Source organism: Xenia sp. Carnegie-2017, unplaced genomic scaffold (genome assembly GCF_021976095.1).
Source record: "Xenia sp. Carnegie-2017 unplaced genomic scaffold, XeniaSp_v1 HiC_scaffold_19, whole genome shotgun sequence".
Taxonomy (NCBI): Eukaryota; Metazoa; Cnidaria; class Anthozoa; order Malacalcyonacea; family Xeniidae; genus Xenia; species Xenia sp. Carnegie-2017.
Window position 1 is genome coordinate 7,289,711 of NW_025813481.1, and position 20,263 is coordinate 7,309,973.

Here is a 20,263-nt window from a genome sequence, read left to right on the forward strand (position 1 = left end):
GTATATCTCATTTCACGTGATTTGCCGGTGGGGTTCGGTGAAGTTGAAAAATTTTTGTGAATCTTGCCCGTCGCCCAGGCAATATTCCTTTTGACTATGTCGAATAGATGCAACAACTCAAGCCTTTGAATAACGAACTTTTATTCCCTGGCAATGTTTATCTCATACATATGTTGCTCACTCACTCAGACTCTCTCTTCAACCCCTTTACAACAAAACATCAATCAAAATTCTTTTAAGCCTATTCGTTAACGAAATTATAACAACTAAGGAGAATTCGTCTCTCTGTCAGTAGGACATTCAAATAACACAACTTATTCCCAACAAAATAATGCTCAGCTTCACTTTCTAGAGAACGGTTTGAAAGCCTGCTTTGATAGACGTTGTTGATCCGTAAATAAATGTTTAACAGTTAACGGGTTCATATTCATTTATTCATACGTTATAATCAGTAAAAACAAATGATTTCGATCGAAACTAATAAAGTAAAACTGCATGCACGAGTATTACCCTCCCCTCCCTCCCCCAATTATCGATGTTCCGCGGCACCTGGTTCAGTAATGACCGAAACCATAGTACCACACACAAAAAACATAAATGCCATACGTGGTGAGATGATCCTGGCACTATTGCATGAATGAAATTAGTACTTGAAACTTTCATCAACAGTGTGTTTCTTATTTTGATAATTGAATAAATGACGACACAAGAGACTGGCATACGAGATTGTGATGAGGAGATCGGCAAATACTCATATTAGTATAACACAAAATTTCGACTCACTCGAACCACATCATCGTCAACCATTATGCCAGCGCTCAAAGCTCAAATTTGTACAAAATGAAAATGAGGTCGTCAACTATACAATTAGCCATTATCCACCCAAACATTGCAAAAATACTGTAAAATAAATTTCCGTTTGATCTCAAAAGCGCTAGACTGACTAGGCATTTAAAATAAAGGAAAAATTTTTAAATGCCCAAATAAAGTAAATTGCATAAAATACGAAAAAATGCACAGAAGTAAAAAAATCGTACGTGATTTCAGCTTCTTCTTATTCCCACTCGTCAGGACTTATTTGTTGAAAATCCCGAAGAAATCTTGACTTTCGTTTCACATGACATTGAAAGACGATAAAGCCAATGATGGCAATGAATATGAGTATGCAGATGATGAGAATAGCAGTAAGAACATCTGTTGAATAAACACAATATTTCTAACGCAATTTCTAATCCTCTCTTTCGGGTTATAACGGAATGGCAGCAGCTGTTCGTTAGATTTGAAAATTTTTACCAGAAACGGGGAATACGCAATGATTTATAATTCCCTGAATTTCTCAGAAACGAAGAGCATGCAGTGATTTACTACGTGTCACAAAAGTCCAAAGTCCTCTACTGCACATCACATCGTCACAACAGTATTCAGGCCCTTCCACTACACGTCACTACAGAGCCCAGGACTTCCACTACACATCACAACAGCGCCCAAGCCCTTTACTGCACATCACATCGTCACAACAGTATTCAGGCCCTTCCCTACACGTCACTACAGAGCCCAGGACTTCCACTACACATCACAACAGTGCCCAAGCCCTTAACTGCACATCACATCGTCACAACAGTATTCGGGCCCTTCACTACACCTCACAACAGAGCCCCAGGCCCTATAATACACATAAAAAATTCCCTAACCCTTTACTACACGTCACAAAAGTCCCAAAGCCCTTTACCACAAATTCCCACACGTCCCCCAGGCCCTTTACTACACATCACAAGGCTTTTTACCACACATTCCTACCAATCCCCACACGTCCCAGGACCCTTTACCGCATATACAAGTAATACTGTAAAAACAAGGTGGATTATAACGTACCCACAGAGGATTCAGTTCTGCAATCTTCTTTCTTCAAATCTTCGGAAAGATTTTGCTTTTGTTTGCTGTGACATTCAGCTTTGAGATCATTAGGGACAGCAGAGGATGTGAGCCTGGTGAAGAGGACAAATTTCAGTCACATCCAAGGATACCAATACAGCCAGAACAAAATGATGGAAATCATACTTACGTAAGAAACGTATCATAGTCGCATGCGTTTGAGGAACAATTCGGTATTGACAACTGATACGCGTAATTTGGCTGTGAAGTATCATTTCGGTAAAACATTTTGATGGAATATTTGGAAGTAATCCTGAATAAAAAAATAGCAGTAAGCAAGTCAATAGGTATCCCCAAGTGAAGAGGATACCTAAAATCAGAAAACTTGTTTAATTCGTATACAACGTACAACAAAATTGTTTTGCTTTTGTCAATAAAATAACATGTATGAAAAAAGCCAAATTTTTCATGAAAATAGACAGCGTGAACCATTTCCAGAAATTATCAAACGTTAATAAACAGTTCCTAAATCAATGTTTAAGTTCCTTTGCTCCCTCCCAATATTTCTTTCGTAAAACGTTTGTGGTGTGTCACCTCTCCCCAGCCTTCCGAACAGCCGCACCCTAGCCCGACGACCAACCCCACCACGTTCTCCATACAAACAACTAATAAAAGACGATTGTGATTTTTATACTAATCCATTAGTTTTCATAAGGGTTTCTGCTTGAAAAATCTCTTCATCGCACAATCGGTCAAAATTAACTATTGTTTCGCCAGAACTTATCAATAATAGCCTCGGACTTCAAATACGCGCCTCACCTGCTGTAGTAGAGTTCCATGATGAAAGCTGTAGAATATGGAGGCGGTATACCGTTATATATGTTTAACGCACTTAACAATCCAATGACAGTCGTGTCGTGCTAAATAAAGATGATGAAATCCTAAGGAAAAAATCTTCTACTTATAGAAATTGAATTCCTCTTCTTTTAGGTACATAGATAAAGAGATGGAGAAAATAGCTAAAGTAGAAACAAAACCACTTCAGATCACGAGATCTTCTTTTTGACTTCAGGGGACCGATTGCACAAAGGCCGAATAGCGTTCTTCACCACATAGCAATATTTTAGAACGCTTCAAAAAATCAACGGTTTCAAGGGAAAATCAACGGAAAATCGACGATTCGAACGGTATAAAATATTGGTTCAAGAATTACAAAGTTTTATCGTCGAATGAAAATATAACTACTCTTTTCACAAAATTGAAACATTTTCTATCCAAGAATAACGCTATCCAGGCTTAGTGCAACTGGCCCCAGGCCCTTTAGTATACGCCACCGTCAGCTCTTGAAATGCCGTCTAACTTTCTATACTCCAATTGAAAGAATGATTTCCACCCCCCCTTTAGTTAATCAGTTGTATATTACTGGGTCATCTGACAACTTATTAACTGCACACTACAAATCTAAATTTTACTCGAAAAAAAGAGAAAATCACGAATCACGGTAGCTACATACTGCAGAATACACGAAGAGTTTCTTTGTTTTACTGGGATCGCTTCTAAACTTGTTCATATTACCAATTATCTCTTTTAGCAAGACACCTTGAATGAAGAAAAACGCGGTCTCATTCACTTTGAACAAAATGAAATGACGCGGAAATAAGATAATCAACTGCCATACCACCAGTTAGTCGTGCTCTCTCTGGTGATGCAAACAGCCAGGAAATAGTAAAGTATTGCAGCCGTTCAAACTCGCGAAAAACATCTGGAGTAAGCCAATCGGGCCATGACAGATGATGAGCTTTCTGAAAAAGACAAACAACAGATCAATTTGTATTTATCCTAATCTGACAGTACATAAATTTGGTTTTTGTTCTAGAATCTAGACACTATCTTAAATAATAAAGACAATTTCCACAAAGGTTGAAACTTCACAACTAAAACGCCGGGGAAGGGAAAAGGGTTGCACAAATACATCTCCCCTTCAGATAATGAAGATTTTATCGAAGGTCGAAACTATTCCAACACGTTACCTGGCAGAAAAATGTATCATATGCTTTGTATATTGTCTGTAAAGTCAACGGTTTGGAATAACCCATCTTTTGCTGACTTCAGCAATAAAATCCTAAAGATAAAACAAATTTACAAGTGCCATACTTGTTCAAAGTACTATGATGACTTGTCAAAGTGTGCCACTTTAATTAAAAAAATATAAAAAAGTTGTCAAATGACTGCTGAAATGAATCTCAATAGCCTGAATTCAAAGAGTTACAATTTGATCATAGCCCAATCACAGAACAATCAACAACAGATCGGTTGATTTTTGCTTCGTCAATTGTTGCTGTGTGATAATATTGAGCACATTATGCAACTGACAAAATATAGAAACAAATAATGCAATGAATATGAGCACAAACCTTGCTCTTGTTTTCCATGGCAACATACTTTGAATCACTGTATGATTTTTTGAGTAATGCCAACAGTTTCGGACAATCATAGTAATCATAGGGTCGAAGAAGCTAGATGAAACAAACATATCATCTGAAAAACAATTACATGAACAGAGATTTTGTGCAGGAAGGTCAATTCAACCAGTTCATGATCTCATTAAGATTTAGAAATTGGCAACAACTACTTGTCATGATCTTTGGGAACAGTATGGATTGGAATCAAGATTTAGAATTTGGCAATACCTTACTGATCATGATCTTTGGGAACAGTATGAATTGGAATCAAGATTTAGAATTTGGCAATACTAACCTGATCATGATCTTTGGGAACAGTATGGATTGGAATCAGCTGCCAAAATTGCCATTCTTTGTCAGTAGGTTTTGATGTCTATAGACACAAATACATTAAAGGATTGTTAATCTGGTTGAAAAAAAAACTTTCAATAATGCATACTATGGAGCATCCTATGGCGTAGAAAAGTTCATGGACTGGTCAACCCCCCTGGCGGGGATTAATACTGGCCGGTATACAAATGTTGTTTGTTTGTTTGTTGTTGTTTTAGAGCATCCTACAAGTGCATAAAATATCAAATTCTTTAACTATCAGTTCAACTATCTCAATAGTACCATGTTTAAAGGTGGATAAAGACCAGCCATTTGCGCCTCAGCACTCATCAAGCATCTATCTTTGTCTGAACTACGACAGTATACCTGAGGTAAAATATCGAGAACTTTGTTAGTAAATTATATTGTTTCAAAATAAAGTAATGATATAAAATTTAAAAGCCAAAATTTAACAAATAAATGAATAACTTTGTTCTAACATGATGACCCAGTTTGCAAATTAACGGTGTGCAATGTGCAATTTGCACATCTTTTGGCTAAATCGAAAACAATTGCACATCACTTTTTCAAAGATGTGCAAAAATCAGTGGTTTTAACAAAAAACACTGTCGTAAATCGTATGAATTTGTTCATGTTTAAAAATATTAATTTAGCAATTAGCTATATAGTAATTAACAACGTAATATCAATTTGATTATGCCTCTAAAGAAACACTTTTGTCAAAAAAATTGCACATCCTTTTTCCTGAACTAATTCGCATACTGTGCTGACCCCATATGTAGAGGCAAATTTAGACATAATATTGTATATTATATTGATATGAATTGTTACTAGATATATGTGAATCACAAAAAGCTGCCAAAATACCTGATTTCGAAGGTAGGATTGATTTAAAAGATGCTGATCAATATATCTTTCCTTCAAAAACTTCCCCATCGTAAACTCCTGCTTCATCCCAATCTAAAATGATCAGGAAAAGATCCCGTATTATAAGAAGACTAATAACCAGGACAAGCAGACAATTTCAAATATGGATGGTTTCCCTCTTACAGTCCGGAAATTCTTGATTCACAAACTCAAAACCAAAATCATAGCTAAAAATAACCCCTCTAAACAAAATAATGAGAATGACTTTCGTAAAATTTTCATTAAAATACCATATCTAGGCAAACAGGGTGAACGTTTGGTTTTCAATCTTCTTTGTAAAATTCGCCGTAGCTTAAAAATTCCCATTAAACCTATAGTTATATATGAAACAAAAAAGACATCAATTTTCTGTCCCAAAAAGGACAAAATTCCGGAACTCTCTAAAGCCAATGTAATATATGAATTTAAATGTCCAGGCTGTGGTCATACATACATTGGCAAAACTGAACGAAACCTACACACAAGACTAACCCAACATGCTACTAATTACAATAATTCTAGTGCCATCTCACAACATTTACTCATTTGTCCAGACGCCAACTACATCTCACACCTTTTCTCACTTCCTGACGCTGATTCCGACCTCGATCTCACACACGTGCCACTCAATCCTTGTAACTTGATTCCTAGTAACACCAAAATATTATATCACTGTAAAAATAATAATCCTAATCAACTTCTCATCTTAGAAGCACTTTTGATAAAACGCGATATGCCACAACTTAATAGTGGTCTTAAAGCTTGTAAGAAACTATCTCTATTTTAATGTTAGTATATTGTTTAGTCTTATAGTTCTCTAATTACATAACTGCCATTTCCGCTTGTAAATATATAAAAGTTTCGCAGCCTGCATTGTAAACCATAAGTCTGATGATGCCTTTGGAATAAAGACGAAATATTACACATTATTTTGTTTCAAACTCTTGTAATATCTTGAATATCAAGAAAACAAGATGTCCCTCTTCGGAATTTGCTTTATTTTGTATTATAAGAAGACTATGGTTTGGAATAAGTGCATATTGGTCTTTGCTAGCTCTTTTGCAGGTATTGGACGATTAGTTATACGCATTACATCCTAGGTTGAGAAGATCTTATAAGATCTTTCCTAAGCCTTGGCAAGAACTTGTCTTGACAAAATCTTGAATTGATGTCATGATTGTAGCATGATCTTGCCAAAATACGTATGGACAAGATCATGGACAAAAATCTTACATGACTTGCAATATTTCTAACATTTTTATTTGTTAACAGTATAAGAATGTTAGGAAAAGATTGATGTTCAGCTAATACCTCTGTCAGTTGCCCAAAACCTTGTTTCCAATAGTCTTTGTGAATATTGTTAGGATATGTGGCAACTGGTGATCTATCTCCATGACGATACACCTAAAGTAATAAAATAATAACACATAGATGCTTGCATGGCAAATGTGGCAACTGGTGATCTATCTTCATAACTCAAGTTATTCCAATTGGTGCATATTGACTATAAACAGTTAAATTTCTACGGTCAATTTAAAAATTTAAATGTTTTGAAATCATTGACAGGAAGGGTGAAGATTGGGGGGTGATGGAAAAACAAGTTTCGAGCAAAACAAGCTCCATGACCAATAAAATTTGGATAATTGGCAAATTTGTGGAAATCTTATCTGAATATGATTGAATATTAGTGAATATCTCTTATAAAAGGAATATGAATGTTTATAACATACTTGGTTAGAAAAACATACTAACTTTACTTTTGAAAACAGTACGTTTATCTAAACCTACGAACAGAAACTTGCTAATGTTGAAAGTCAGCATAAATGAGCTTTGAAAAATGTGCACAAAAAACCGCACATCAAGTCAACATAAATGTCCTTTTCCAGCCGATAATTTCAAAAAATAAAAGAAAAAACACACTCCAAAACACATCACCTTGTTAACTTAAGATTCGAATTATTGCTTTTATAGCTCGAATCTTGAGTTCAAAAGATGATGTTTTTTGCAGAGTATTTTTCAACATAAACGTGCTTTAAAAACTTCAAGCAAAGCAACACACTTACAACGTTGGCCATTTGAAGCTCCCAATCCTCATCAGCAGGATGACCTTCCGATGAGATGCAGCACAACAACAACAGGCTCCAAAACAATTTAAAAAACATTTTGCTTGTTTTGTTATGGTCAGTTTTTATGGCACGAAGAAAATCCACGAATTAGTATATTGAGCCAGCACAATTAGCGTACAATACATACAGCATTTTACTTCGTGTAATTTAAATATTAACAAATTACCTGACAAAATTTTAGTGTGGTGTTAAGTGGGGGAGGGGCACATTGGGGTAATTACGTGTTCTATAAATACCCAACTAACCCACAATCTTACATAAAAATGGTACTAGCCTATAGCCAAAATATTGCTTGGAGATTGGATTAGAAATCTGGGGCTGGTTGCATGAAACCTAGGTAGCATTATCCATTGGATAACAAAATTTTCAAACTTGTAGAAAAGGTATTAATATTTTTCTTATGACAAAGAACTTTTGTAATGCTCAAAACAATACTTTATTTCAGTGATTTCTCAGTTCGAATCTTATATTTTTTGCTTTTTAAAAGGTTTTATAAAAGTTTAAAAAAATTGCTATCCAATGGATAACACTATCCAAGCTTTGTGCAGCCGGCCCTGTTTTGCATATCATTAAATGTGTAATCATTACCAACATGGAAACAAAACAACAACTGTTTGTTTAATACACACAAAACTATTTACAGTATACAAGATGTATGTTGAATCTCAGGTGGTAGTATCTTTGGGCAATGTTTTATGACTACCAGTCTTTCTCATATTAAGGAATGTCTTATCTGGTTTGACACCTTTGTAACCTTTACCTAAAAATAAAATTACCATTCTGGAGTGAGAACTGCTTGCTTTCATGACACAATGACACATTTTGACACACCTGTAGGAGATGACATCTTGGATACAAGCCATGTTAATGATTCTTTCAATGCATGTCTATCCCCAACACATATTTCATATAACTTCGCTAAAGGAGATGCAAGACAATGCAACATGAAATGATCATTAGTGATTTCTCATGAGATTAGGCTTAGACATACCTTTCTCATTTTCTGCCCATTTTAATGCAGATTTGTAATCACATTCTCGTTCCTCCAACATGTCTGTCTTGGTACCCAATACAATCATAGGACACTGAGCAGTAAGGCATAAAAAACTATTTTCATACACTGGAGCATGACATTAAAATATACATGATTATTTTTTACCACTTCTTTTCCTTTTTTGTCAATTTCTTTTTTAATATTTTGAACGATATCCAAAGAGTTCATCGAGGTTACACTATAGACTAATACAAAACCCTAGGCACAGACAATATATATTTTTAATATGACAAAGGTGCATCAATATAGATCAATGAAATCTGTTTACAAATTGCCTTTTCACTTACATCAGCTATGGAGGCATACTTGCTGAGATCCGAGTTGCTTGTCTCCTAAACATATAATAACAATTCATTCTTGTCTAGGATTTTCCTACTTGTGTGTTTTAATGCAATAAGCTGCTATCTATAAAATGAGCTTATTAAAATATATTTTGCATATCAATGATGCCGGACAAGTATAAACAAAAGAATATCATTGTTTTGGGCAAACGTGAAGCATACCATAAACGAAGGACCGTACTTTATTTGGTGCTACGATGTACTTACAAGTCCAGCAGTATCCAATATTCTCACTTTCTCCTTTATACCTTGGTCGTTTTCAATCAAAACATCGTAAATATCTTCAATGGTCGGATGTAGGTCCTCAATCAGAAAGAGTAGCGAGATGATTTTGCGAGCAGACGAAGAGCACAAATAAAATGTTGTGAATAATATATTCACATACCGATCCAATAATATGATGGCCGTGGATTAGTTGTTCAATAATGGCTGTTTTCCCAACTTTTTTCGAACCTAAAACAACAATTTTATTACATTTTGGCATTGTGCAAGTGGACGATCGCTTTTCCTTTGACCGAGCGATGGATTGGGGGCCAACTAGTGCGACGCAAATTCTTTCTATTTCTTCCCAATCCTGGAAAACTTTACTAATTTTGGAAAGTGTTTGAAGTGGTAAACCGAAAGAAATTTGTACTTTGCTGCAGATGTCAGACCCACAGCCAGTCAGATAGATTACAAAGCTGTTTTTAAAATATTCTTGTAAAATGATTTAGAACACAATCAAGTGAGCAATTTTGAGCCTTGACATTTCCATGAACTAAAAGCTAAAAATTCCAGAATTCCAACTGTTTTATTAAAATATTTTTCGTACAACTATATAAACGAGAAGTAAAAGTTTTAATGCATCATTTTAGCAATAAAAAAATTTCAATGTTACAAAACCTCATTCACTACTGAAAATAGAAATGCGAGTCTCTCTGGTTATTTTATCTACAACACAAATCATTTCGCTGAAATTTTGAATTGCTTCACAATAATACCATCAAAATACGGGCTGCATGCATCTTAAATCTACACGAATATTTTTAAAGTTTATCAATAAGTTTTATGAGGTCAATGTTGCATTGACGTCAAATGTTATTGACTTATTATTATTTTAATCCACAGTTATTTTAAGACGCGCTAGATAAATCATTCATCATTTTTTGAAAAAATTGTGATTTGAAAAGGCGGCATGCAATCAGTTCATGCATACCATGGTATAACGTGTTGAAATGTTCTAGCTTGTTTACTCTTAAAACAGATAATATGATGACTTTATAATTTTCAATCTTCTTTCTGAACAGTGGCATCTAAAGAGGGCGACATCCAAGCCGCATGAGACGAAACGTTATTTATAACCTTGATTTACATAATTTGCGCCATTCTTGCCATATTTGGTCTAAAACTGTTCGTATTCTAAGCCGACGAATTCCGATCATACCGTCCTTGCCCTGGGATCATTAGCTAAACGGATTGAAGCTTGTCTAATACCTAATTTACAAACTGCAGGCCTATTAATACACATTTTGGACAGTTATGAAGTTCTGGTTTCCTAATCTTGAGCTTTAGGAAAGCACAAAACAATATGTGCAACAGGCATTGATGTATGTTTCGACATACAAAGATCCTTGTTTGAAAGTGGAATTTGTGTTTGGCGCGCAAAATTCTTAAAAGCAGAAAAGTCTTTAACTGAAGCCCAGATTCACAAGTTTACGGAGGTAAGAATTGCAAACACGATTATCTATTCAACGAGCCTTAATTATATCATGCAAAAATTTTATCATGTCCGAAAGATTCCGTGCAGTTATATAATCTCTAAATACGAAAGGTAATTAAAAAAGATAAGTCTTGTTGTATTGTAGGTAAGTATTGCATGCCAAGAGGCAATGGCACAGCAAATACCTTAATAATCAATCTAAATCACTCACCTGGGACACGAATGATAATTCTAATTATTTTATGACGTCTCTGAAAAAGATTAACGTTTTTATCACGTGAGTATGTGAATATTGCGCCAAAATAATGGGAAATTATTTAAGGGAGTGTTTGAAATTGCAAGATGTTTGAAACGCGTGTCGTGCTTCAAAAATTGAAAAATTGTTTTGATTTCAAAAAGCGTTCCGAGAAATATTTTTTGTACCATACTTGTGAGATAATTAGTTGGAAAATTTCAACAATCCTATATTCGAGCAATTCTTACAAAATATTTCACATGGACACATATGTTCTAAGTAAACACACAAATTTGTTGCATATAATTCGCCAATTTTCCTTTTTCTATGGATAACAAGGGGTTCATAACATTACACAATATAAGACAATTTATTTTTTAAGATCTCTTTGAGTTTGCTCACATTCCGATGGTCTAGTTTAATTTCCATTAAGATAAGTAAAAACATTACATAACAAATATGCAAGCATCGCACTAGACTTTCGATCGTCTAATTTTGGTTTGTTTACGATAAAGCAATAGTTGAAGAGCGTGCAATGAAAGTAAAACATTACACCACGACAGTTGACAGAGGTCGAAACGTCAAAAAATAAATACGAAGCTGCTTGATTTCCCTTGACCATATTTGGTCATATGACGTACATTAGGAATGTTTTAACATCGAGCTCCTCTTCGCAACATGTTGTGAGAATATCAATGTCGCAAATTAATAATATTCGATTTAAAATTAACACAAACATTCTCTAAAGAATAATAAAGTATAATACCTCGTTAATTGTTTCATTTCCATTTCGGAAATGGTAAAACAGTAATCGGACAATCGATATTTGTGCTTCAAATAATGAATTATTTCGAGACACGGGCATAAATTCTCCCGAAAGCCTTTCTAAAACAATCGCTAATAGCCACCCCTATTGCACGGGCTAACTTGCAGTTTACTGAGAGGCAAGCCGTGCATTCTTTCTACTCATTCCGAACATAACTAGTTTATCCACAATCAAAGTTAACTGCTCATATTAGTACCATATTCTATTAAAGAGGGATAAATTCAGGTAGGCAAGCGTGACATTGCGTATTCGTAATCCAAAATTTTGAGCATAATGGCGGAGGAATTTTAAGATTTTCGCTACTCATTCAGGCGCGTATTGAATTAAGTAGCCGCGTACATGGCCAGTAAACTTTCAGGTTCTAAATCTAATATGAATGATTCACATTTTTCTCATTTTTGTAGACTTCGCTTCCGGATCGTGGCGCTACAGTGTTGCAAATTATTGTACATAAACAAAAGTGTTAAATTCGGTAAAAATTCGAAAAATAGGCAACGGATTCGAGCCGATTTTCCTTATGAACTCGGACGGTTTAGACATGTCTGGTACGGAAGATAAAGCAAAATCTCCAGAGGATATGGCTTCTGATGCTGAAGGTGTTTGGTCGCCAGACATTGAACAAAGTTTTCAAGAAGCTTTGGCCATTTATCCGCCATGTGGCAGGAGAAAAATTATACTTTCTGACGAAGGGAAGATGTACGGTAGGTAGAATTTCAATTTCCACTAATTGTGTCTTCGACTGTGAGAATAATTCGAAGTTTCGTTTGACGTTAATATGACCCTCTTATAAGTATCCAAACTGAACGGAATGACGACTTCACCCACCAGCTGTAAGTTATTTAGATATTATGGCTATCAGGTTAAGACGTTACTGCTCGGTTAGAAATAACTTATCTTTGTCTCCAATCACAGTTGTTCGTTGTTCTTTAGATCAAACTCGTCGTTCTTTAGATCTCATATTCGTCGTTAACGTCGCTTGTTTCATCGTGTACAAGTCTCTGTTTCATAAACGATGAGTTGAAGTACACATTATGAAGCCTTTTCGAGTGGAAACTCACAGCGTTTAAAAACAACACCTTGAATAAATCTCGAGCTGTTGTCTTGTCATTTTTTCATGTTCAGCTTGATTGAGGCGAAGCGACTTGTTCATTTACTGCTTTTGTCTTGGCCATACTTCCCAATGCCATCTCATACCGCTTTGGATGACGACTGGACAAAAAAAAGTGTAGGAAAAATAGGGAAAAAGTTCTTGATTCTTCGATATGCGTTTCGGCGCAAATAACTGGCCACTTGAGGGTTGACCAAGTTTACATTTAAATGTATAATAGAATTAATCAATTATACATTTCTTTAAACTTAAATGTCAGAATTGAGATCACATGAACGACAAACAAGTTGTAGGCAGCGAAGCCAACGTTTCACAATGGCCGCTTCGATGTGTTATGACGGAAGTGGTTCTAATGTTTAGATTTTTTAACTAGTTTAAAACACGTTGAATGCATCGCATACATTCCAAAACACAGAAATATTTGGAATTTCAATGTGCTTCACATTTCTTGATTGCCATTGCCAAGTGTTTGGGTATGAGTAAAACGTTCTTTCCACAGAAAGGACAGCCATTAAAGCGCAGTTGATTTTGCCATTGTTTGCCTCTTGTTGTTGTTGTGGTGTTCGTGTCTGTCGCATGGATTACAAATTGGTCGTGAAAACTAGACCATATTTGCTTTAATAGATGTCGCTTTCGTCACGATTAAGTTTCCGAAAACATTTAGAACTAACAAAGGGCGAAAACTGATTCTATTTGCCAATATTTTGTACCATATTATAGTCCCTAGGGATGGTTGACAGTAGTCAAATGGAAAAAATTTTTGACATATATAAATATGCAAATGTTGAGAACATTGCCATTAAACAATTTCCCAAAGGCACCGAATTATTTGTACACGAATGTGTACTTTTTTACAGCCGTAATTTGAAAATATCAGTAAGGAAAATTCGTTTGAAAATCGGCAACCTTCTTGATAAATTTTAAGTGATTCCTAATGATACTTCAAACATCTAACCCAAGTGTTGGTTTATTGAACGAACCGGAAAGCTTTCAATTTTCTTGATTGTTCATAAAATAAAACGCTGCTACAGATGTTGGCAAAGAAAAATCGAGATTTATCGCAGTTTTTCTTTAAGAATAATAACGTCAACCGCAAATTAATCTCGCATCAGATTTCAAATATCATACTATCCCGTCGATTGTTTACACTCAAATTAAACTCTACGGTATGAGGCGAATTGACCGCAAATATGTTTGACTTTTCACCTGAACGTAGCTGATTAATCCCATAAGAAAAAACTGCAACTAGCTTTTTTCTGTAATTTTTGGTGAATTGTTACATTAACAAAATTAGAAATGTGTTCTTTTTAAATCCCGAGTAAAGCTGTTATATAATTAATTTTGTCGTATATTATTCATACCAGCTTCCACGGTCTCGTTAGATTCTGTACAGAAACCGTTTCGTGTACTTTTTTTTATACATTTTTGAATATTTCAGGACGCAACGAACTGATTGCTCGATATATTAAATTACGGACGGGCAAAACGAGGACCAGAAAACAGGTGTTTGAATTTTTTGATTAAACAAGTTTAATCCTCGACAAATCATGTAAAACACTTATCTCATGAGCGATATCATTATCAAAGCAATACACCTTCACGAATAATCGTTTGTTTAGGTATCTAGTCATATTCAAGTTTTGGCTAGAAAAAAAGCAAGGGAAATACAATCGAAATTGAAGGTAGTAAGTATTCCTAGCTGCGTAAGTCCAATCATACACTTGTGTTTACAGATAAATTTTACGAAAAATTCCCCTTTGTGTGATAACTTTTTTCGTGTCATCATCTTTAATAGGATCAAGCTGCAAGAGACAAGGCATTGCAGACTATGGCATCCATGTCCTCGGCACAAATTGTCTCCGCGTCTGTGTTACATAACAAGAACGCTCCTCCATCGAATAACTACAACGACCATTATAGCAGTAGTCACACTGCACATTCCTTACCAGCATTACCGAGCACACCGGTACATTCCTCATTACTTTTCAAGTTTTCTTCCGTATGACATAAAATGCTGTAGAAGAAAGTAGCGAGTGATTTATTTTAGCTGTTTTTCCACAACGCAGTGAGATTTTTATTTCTACGTTCTTAGTATTGGAGCGGCCAAGGTTCGCAGGCAGGTAGCACCCCAACCTCGTATGGTGGTCTACCGACAACCCACACAAGACAACTGTTTGGTGGAAGTCCCGGACCATCGTCCTCAGCATTGGTGCCCAGTAATAGCGTCAGCTCAAGTAGTGACGAAATGGTTAGCTCTTTATGACATTAGAGTTGGTTCGTCAAATGTTTTACATTACATCCTTCATGTTTAGCGATCTCCATATGCTGCTGGCAGTCAACTAACAATGAGCGGAAGTTCAAACTGGTCAAGTAGAAATATGGTAGGGGTAACCAATAACACCTGGTAACGATTAAAACTCATACACATACATACGAAATATGTTCCTGGAACCAAGTTTTAATTGGTTTGTTATGAATAACAATGTCAATGTTTTGTTTTAGCCCTTGCGTTTAATTGATTTCCAAGCGTTTGTTGAACAAACTGGAATGAAAGCAGATTCGGTGAGAGATGCATCTCCATGTTAGAAATGCTACCGATACGGAAATGTTTTTGTTTATGTGTTTTGTGTTTCCAAACAGTACCACAAGCATCTGTTTGTTCATCTCGGTCCCAATGTGAACTTTCAAGACTCCATCCTCGAGGCTGTGGATATTCGACAGATCTACGACAAATTCCCCGATAAAAAAGGTGGTTTACGTGAACTATACGAAAAAGGACCACAGTCTGTTTTCTTTCTTGTGAAATTTTGGGTAAGTCGTGCAAAAGGAATAATTTCCAAGCATTTTCGACCATTACAAAACAATTGTTTTCGATTATTAGGCCGATCTAAACACCAACGTGAAGGATGAATCCGGATCTTTTTACGGCGTTTCCAGCACGTGAGTGTATATTACGTTTCACCATATTTTTTTTCTTTGAAGATGTTGGGAAAATTTTTCTTATTGCCTTTGAACAACAATAGTATGTGACTAAATATAGTATATGTTGGTATTACGTTATAACAAAGCCAGCACATTTATTAAAACCTAATTCACATGACATAAACTAACCTGGGTTCAACCTGGTCTAAATTAACCCACGGTATTTCTTTGCGTGTAAACACTACTAACCCTGGTTTAACCTGATTTTAATTAACCCACTTCTTCAGATGGGTTGAGTTAAACACAGTTTAAACCTGGGTTTCTTGTGTTTACACGCAAAAAAGTTAACCTGGGTTTATTTGAACCTGGTTGAACACAGCTTAGTTCATGTCGTGTGAAGTGAGCATTAGTACCGCCAATGTAAATTTTGAACACAGCTTAGTTCATGTCGTGTGAAGTGAACATTAGTACCGCCAATGTAAATTTTGAACACAGCTTAGTTCATGTCGTGTGAAGTGAACATTAGTACCGCCAATGTAAATTTTGAACACAGCTTAGTTCATGTCGTGTGAACTGAACATTAGTACCGCCAATGTAAATTTTGAACACAGCTTAGTTCATGTCGTGTGAAGTGAACATTAGTACCGCCAATGTAAATTTTGAACACAGCTTAGTTCATGTCATGTGAAGTGAACATTAGTACCGCCAATGTAAATTTTGAACACAGCTTAGTTCATGTCGTGTGAAGTGAACATTAGTCCGCCAATGTAAATTTTGAACACAGCTTAGTTCATGTCATGTGAAGTGAACATTAGTACCGCCAATGTAATTTTGAACACAGCTTAGTTCATGTCGTGTGAAGTGAACATTAGTCCGCCAATGTAAATTTTGAACACAGCTTAGTTCATGTCATGTGAAGTGAACATTAGTCCGCCAATGTAATTTTTGAACACAGCTTAGTTCATGTCGTGTGAAGTGAACATTAGTACCGCCAATGTAATTTTGAACACAGCTTAGTTCATGTCGTGTGAAGTGAACATTAGTCCGCCAATGTAAATTTTGAACACAGCTTAGTTCATGTCATGTGAAGTGAACATTAGTACCGCCAATGTAAATTTTGAACACAGCTTAGTTCATGTCGTGTGAAGTGAACATTAGTACCGCCAATGTAAATTTTGAACACAGCTTAGTTCATGTCGTGTGAACTGAGCATTAGTACCGCCAATGTAAATTTTGAACACAGCTTAGTTCATGTTGTGTGAAGTGAGCATTAGTCCGACAATGTAAATTTTCCTGTGTTCTCACTCACTGCAAAAATAGATTTCAAAGGAATTATGTAATGTCTCAGTGCTCTCACATACATATAGCAGAAATAAAACTCTAAGGCCAGAACAACGCGAGTGGTTAAAAATATGTTGCTTATAATAAAAGGCAGAGTTTTATTGAAGTAATGCAGGAAATGGCAAAGTCAATCATATATAATTCTTTTTTATTTTACAGATACGAGTCCAGTGAAAACATGACTATAACGTGCTCGACTAAAGTGTGTTCCTTTGGGAAACAAGTCGTCGAGAAAGTCGAAGTATGTAGCACATCCGAGTTTAAACGTGGTTTCCCCCCTGTAACGAAACTTCCCCCCCATTTTTTTGCAGACGGAATATGCGCATTTTGAAAATGGTCGCTTCGTCTACAGAATAATCAGATCGCCAATGTGCGAATACATGATCAACTTTATACACAAACTTAAACAACTTCCAGAGAAATACATGATGAACAGTGTGTTGGAGAACTTCACTATTTTACAGGTTAGTCATATTACTACAACATAATTGCTACATTACTTACGTGATGGTCACGTGATAACGACGTTTAAAGGATGACAGCCATTTGATATGTATACCTAAAATTAAGCATGACAACTTAGGCAGTAGGCAGTTTGTGTTGGTAGATACATTTAGCAGAAAAAATACATTATAAAAGTTCAATTTTCGGTGAAAAATATTTTCATGAAAATGATATAAGTTATGAATGAAATTTTTCAGTTGAAGGTGTTTTGAGATCTAAGTATGTTAAAAAATAATAATTTAGGATCGGTTGCACGAAGCCTGGATAGCGTTATCCATTGGATAGCAAAAATTTTCAAACTTGTAAAAAAGATTTTAATATTTTTCATACTACAAAGAAATTTCGTAATCTTCGAAACAGCATTTTATCTCAGTGACTGCTCAGTTCGAATCTTATATTTTTTGCTTTTCAAAAGGTTCTTTAAAAGTTTTAAAAAGTTGCTATCCAATGGATGACTCTATCCAGGCTTCATGCAATCGCCCCATGCAATTTTTCATGCATTTTTGGAGGTGAAACATTTACTTTACATTATCCATTCCTTTTTGTTAAACAATGGAAGTTGAACTCTGATTGACGCGTTCACTTCTGCTGATAAATTTATGATGAAACTCCTCACCTCGGATTGTCGATGTCGTCTTTTTCTTTCATCCATTATTCATACAGAACGTCATATTTATTGTGTATAGATCATGACAAACATGGATACTCAGGACAGTCTTTCAAGTTGTTTTCAACTAATGGGTTATTCATCTATATCTTCATAGTTATTGTGTATAGATCATGACAAACATGGATACTCAGGACAGTCTTTTAAGTTGTTTTCAACTAATGAGTCATTCATCTATATCTTCATACTTATTGTGTATAGATCATGACAAACATGGATACTCAGGACAGTCTTTTAAGTTGTTTTCAACTAATGAGTCCTTCATCTATATCTTCATACTTATTGTGTATAGATCATGACAAACATGGATACTCAGGACACTCTGTGAAGTAGTTTTCAACTAATGAGTCATTCATCTATATCTTCATACTTATTGTGTGTAGACCATGGCAAACAGGGATACTCAGGACACTCTGTGAAGTAGTTTTCAACTAATGAGTCATTCATCTATATCTTCATACTTTTTGTGTGTAGACGGTGACAAACAGGGATACTCAGGACACTTTGTTAAGCAGTTTTCAACTAATGAGTCATTCATCTATATCGTCATACTTTTTGTGTATAGACGGTGACAAACAGGGATACTCAGGACAATTTGTTAAGCAGTTTTCAACTAATGAGTCATTCATCTATATCTTCATACTTCTTGTGTGTAGACGGTGACAAACAGGGATACTCAGGACACTCTATTATGTCTTTCGTACGTTTTCGAAGTATCGACAAGTGAGCACGGAGCTCAGCATCATTTGTATCGACTGGTCAAAGACTAAACTGCTGTCCACATGGTAAAAAGAACATTGTCGACACGCAAAAGCCAATCCCATCAAGGTAGCGAAACTTCGGTTGATGACGTCAACGTCACGTAACCTTGGAGATGAGCTGTTTTTCATATAAGAACGATGAGCACAAGCACATGTAGACCTACACAAGAATAAGGATAAATCAAATGCGTATAAAATTTCGTACTATTTACATAACATTCCGTCGACATAACAAAAAGACGACAAAATTTTTATATACAACCGACGTAACTCATATTTTTTTGCTATAAGTGAAACATTTACTGCACTTTTTCGTTGTTTAGAAGATTTCTTCGGTATTTACTCAGTAAAAGTGAAAACGTCAGTGTCTTAATCTTCACTGTCGCGTTTTTTTTCACGCACCTGTATGTTTGCTTAAAACAAAATGCCCTGCAGTATTTACCAGTATCAATAAAAACACTAACACTGCGAGAATGTTCTATAACATCCTTAGCCTGCCCCCCACCCACACCACACCACCCCTTCAGTCGATGGGTGTTTTAGAGAAAATTTCAGGCAAGCGTGTCAAAAAACGACTGTGGCATTCAAACACTGTCGTATTTTCCGAGACTAGATCTCCTATACATTTTACAGTAGGTTATATATTTTTTACCTCACATCTGTGGGATTGCAATAGAATAATTTAGGAGATAAGTCTCTGACAGACGGTGTCTTAAATTAAGTTTGTGCCATTTTACGTAGGCAATCTCTAGTGTATATATCGATTTCATATCATTTTATTGTTAAACTTGCGTAACAAAGACGCAACGCATTTTTTTTACAATGGATGTTTATATATTATATACATATATATATATGTATTCAAGAAAGAACTCTGTGCGATGTACGTACAATTTTAATCATTTTTGTTTCGTATTTTTAAAATATAAAACATTGAATAAGACGGACGACGTTATTTCGTGTAAATGGAGTTAAATTTTTTCAACTTGTTTTTCGTTGTTTCCTATCATCTCGGGGCGGATTAATGAGATGGGTTGTTTGTCTTTGAATTTCTTATTAGTAAAATTTAAGAAATAAAAGATGTTTACTGTGTTTGCACAGGCTTATGC

The 20,263-nt window shown here is 35.5% G+C and overlaps 3 protein-coding genes and 1 long non-coding RNA gene across 6 annotated transcripts; 1 reads left to right on the forward strand and 3 right to left on the reverse strand.

Moving 5' to 3' along the window:
- Nucleotides 1–412: 412 nt before the first annotated feature.
- On the reverse strand, nt 413–8,051 carry LOC124438994 (prostatic acid phosphatase-like). Its single transcript, XM_046989188.1, is given in 14 exon segments — nt 413–1,194; nt 1,873–1,985; nt 2,063–2,185; nt 2,692–2,792; nt 3,386–3,471; nt 3,551–3,674; nt 3,903–3,964; nt 3,967–3,994; nt 4,287–4,388; nt 4,630–4,707; nt 4,947–5,030; nt 5,532–5,624; nt 6,882–6,974; nt 7,634–8,051. Coding segments are annotated over 14 exon segments (1,326 nt in total). The 5' UTR covers nt 7,733–8,051; the 3' UTR covers nt 413–1,054.
- A 240-nt stretch (nt 8,052–8,291) lies between these two features.
- On the reverse strand, nt 8,292–11,454 carry LOC124439383 (NF-kappa-B inhibitor-interacting Ras-like protein 1). The gene is made up of 9 exons (XM_046989607.1): nt 11,428–11,454; nt 11,002–11,041; nt 9,477–9,544; nt 9,299–9,394; nt 9,038–9,082; nt 8,856–8,948; nt 8,688–8,781; nt 8,528–8,614; nt 8,292–8,456 (listed from the first exon to the last, which is right to left on the reverse strand). The coding sequence occupies exons 1-9, from the start codon at nt 11,452–11,454 to the stop codon at nt 8,362–8,364; spliced, it is 645 nt and encodes a 214-aa protein (XP_046845563.1). The 3' UTR covers nt 8,292–8,361.
- Nucleotides 11,455–11,968: 514 nt separating this feature from the next.
- On the forward strand, nt 11,969–20,097 carry LOC124438936 (transcriptional enhancer factor TEF-1-like). 3 transcript variants are annotated; one of them, XM_046989131.1, is made up of 13 exons: nt 11,969–12,076; nt 12,256–12,552; nt 14,398–14,462; nt 14,579–14,644; nt 14,755–14,925; nt 15,052–15,207; nt 15,272–15,340; nt 15,462–15,521; nt 15,600–15,770; nt 15,841–15,899; nt 17,382–17,463; nt 17,534–17,686; nt 19,050–20,097. In XM_046989131.1, exons 2-13 carry the CDS (start codon nt 12,369–12,371, stop codon nt 19,161–19,163), a joined length of 1,350 nt encoding a protein of 449 aa, XP_046845087.1. In that variant the 5' UTR covers nt 11,969–12,076; nt 12,256–12,368; the 3' UTR covers nt 19,164–20,097. The 3 variants fall into 3 exon arrangements, with proteins under 3 accessions (XP_046845087.1, XP_046845089.1, XP_046845088.1); XM_046989133.1 differs by having other exon boundaries at nt 14,579–14,641; XM_046989132.1 differs by lacking the exon at nt 19,050–20,097 and having other exon boundaries at nt 17,534–17,825.
- On the reverse strand, nt 17,594–19,052 carry LOC124438941. The gene is made up of 2 exons (XR_006946220.1): nt 18,343–19,052; nt 17,594–17,781 (listed from the first exon to the last, which is right to left on the reverse strand). It is a non-coding gene; the product is annotated as an uncharacterized LOC124438941 (long non-coding RNA).
- Nucleotides 20,098–20,263: the final 166 nt, after the last annotated feature.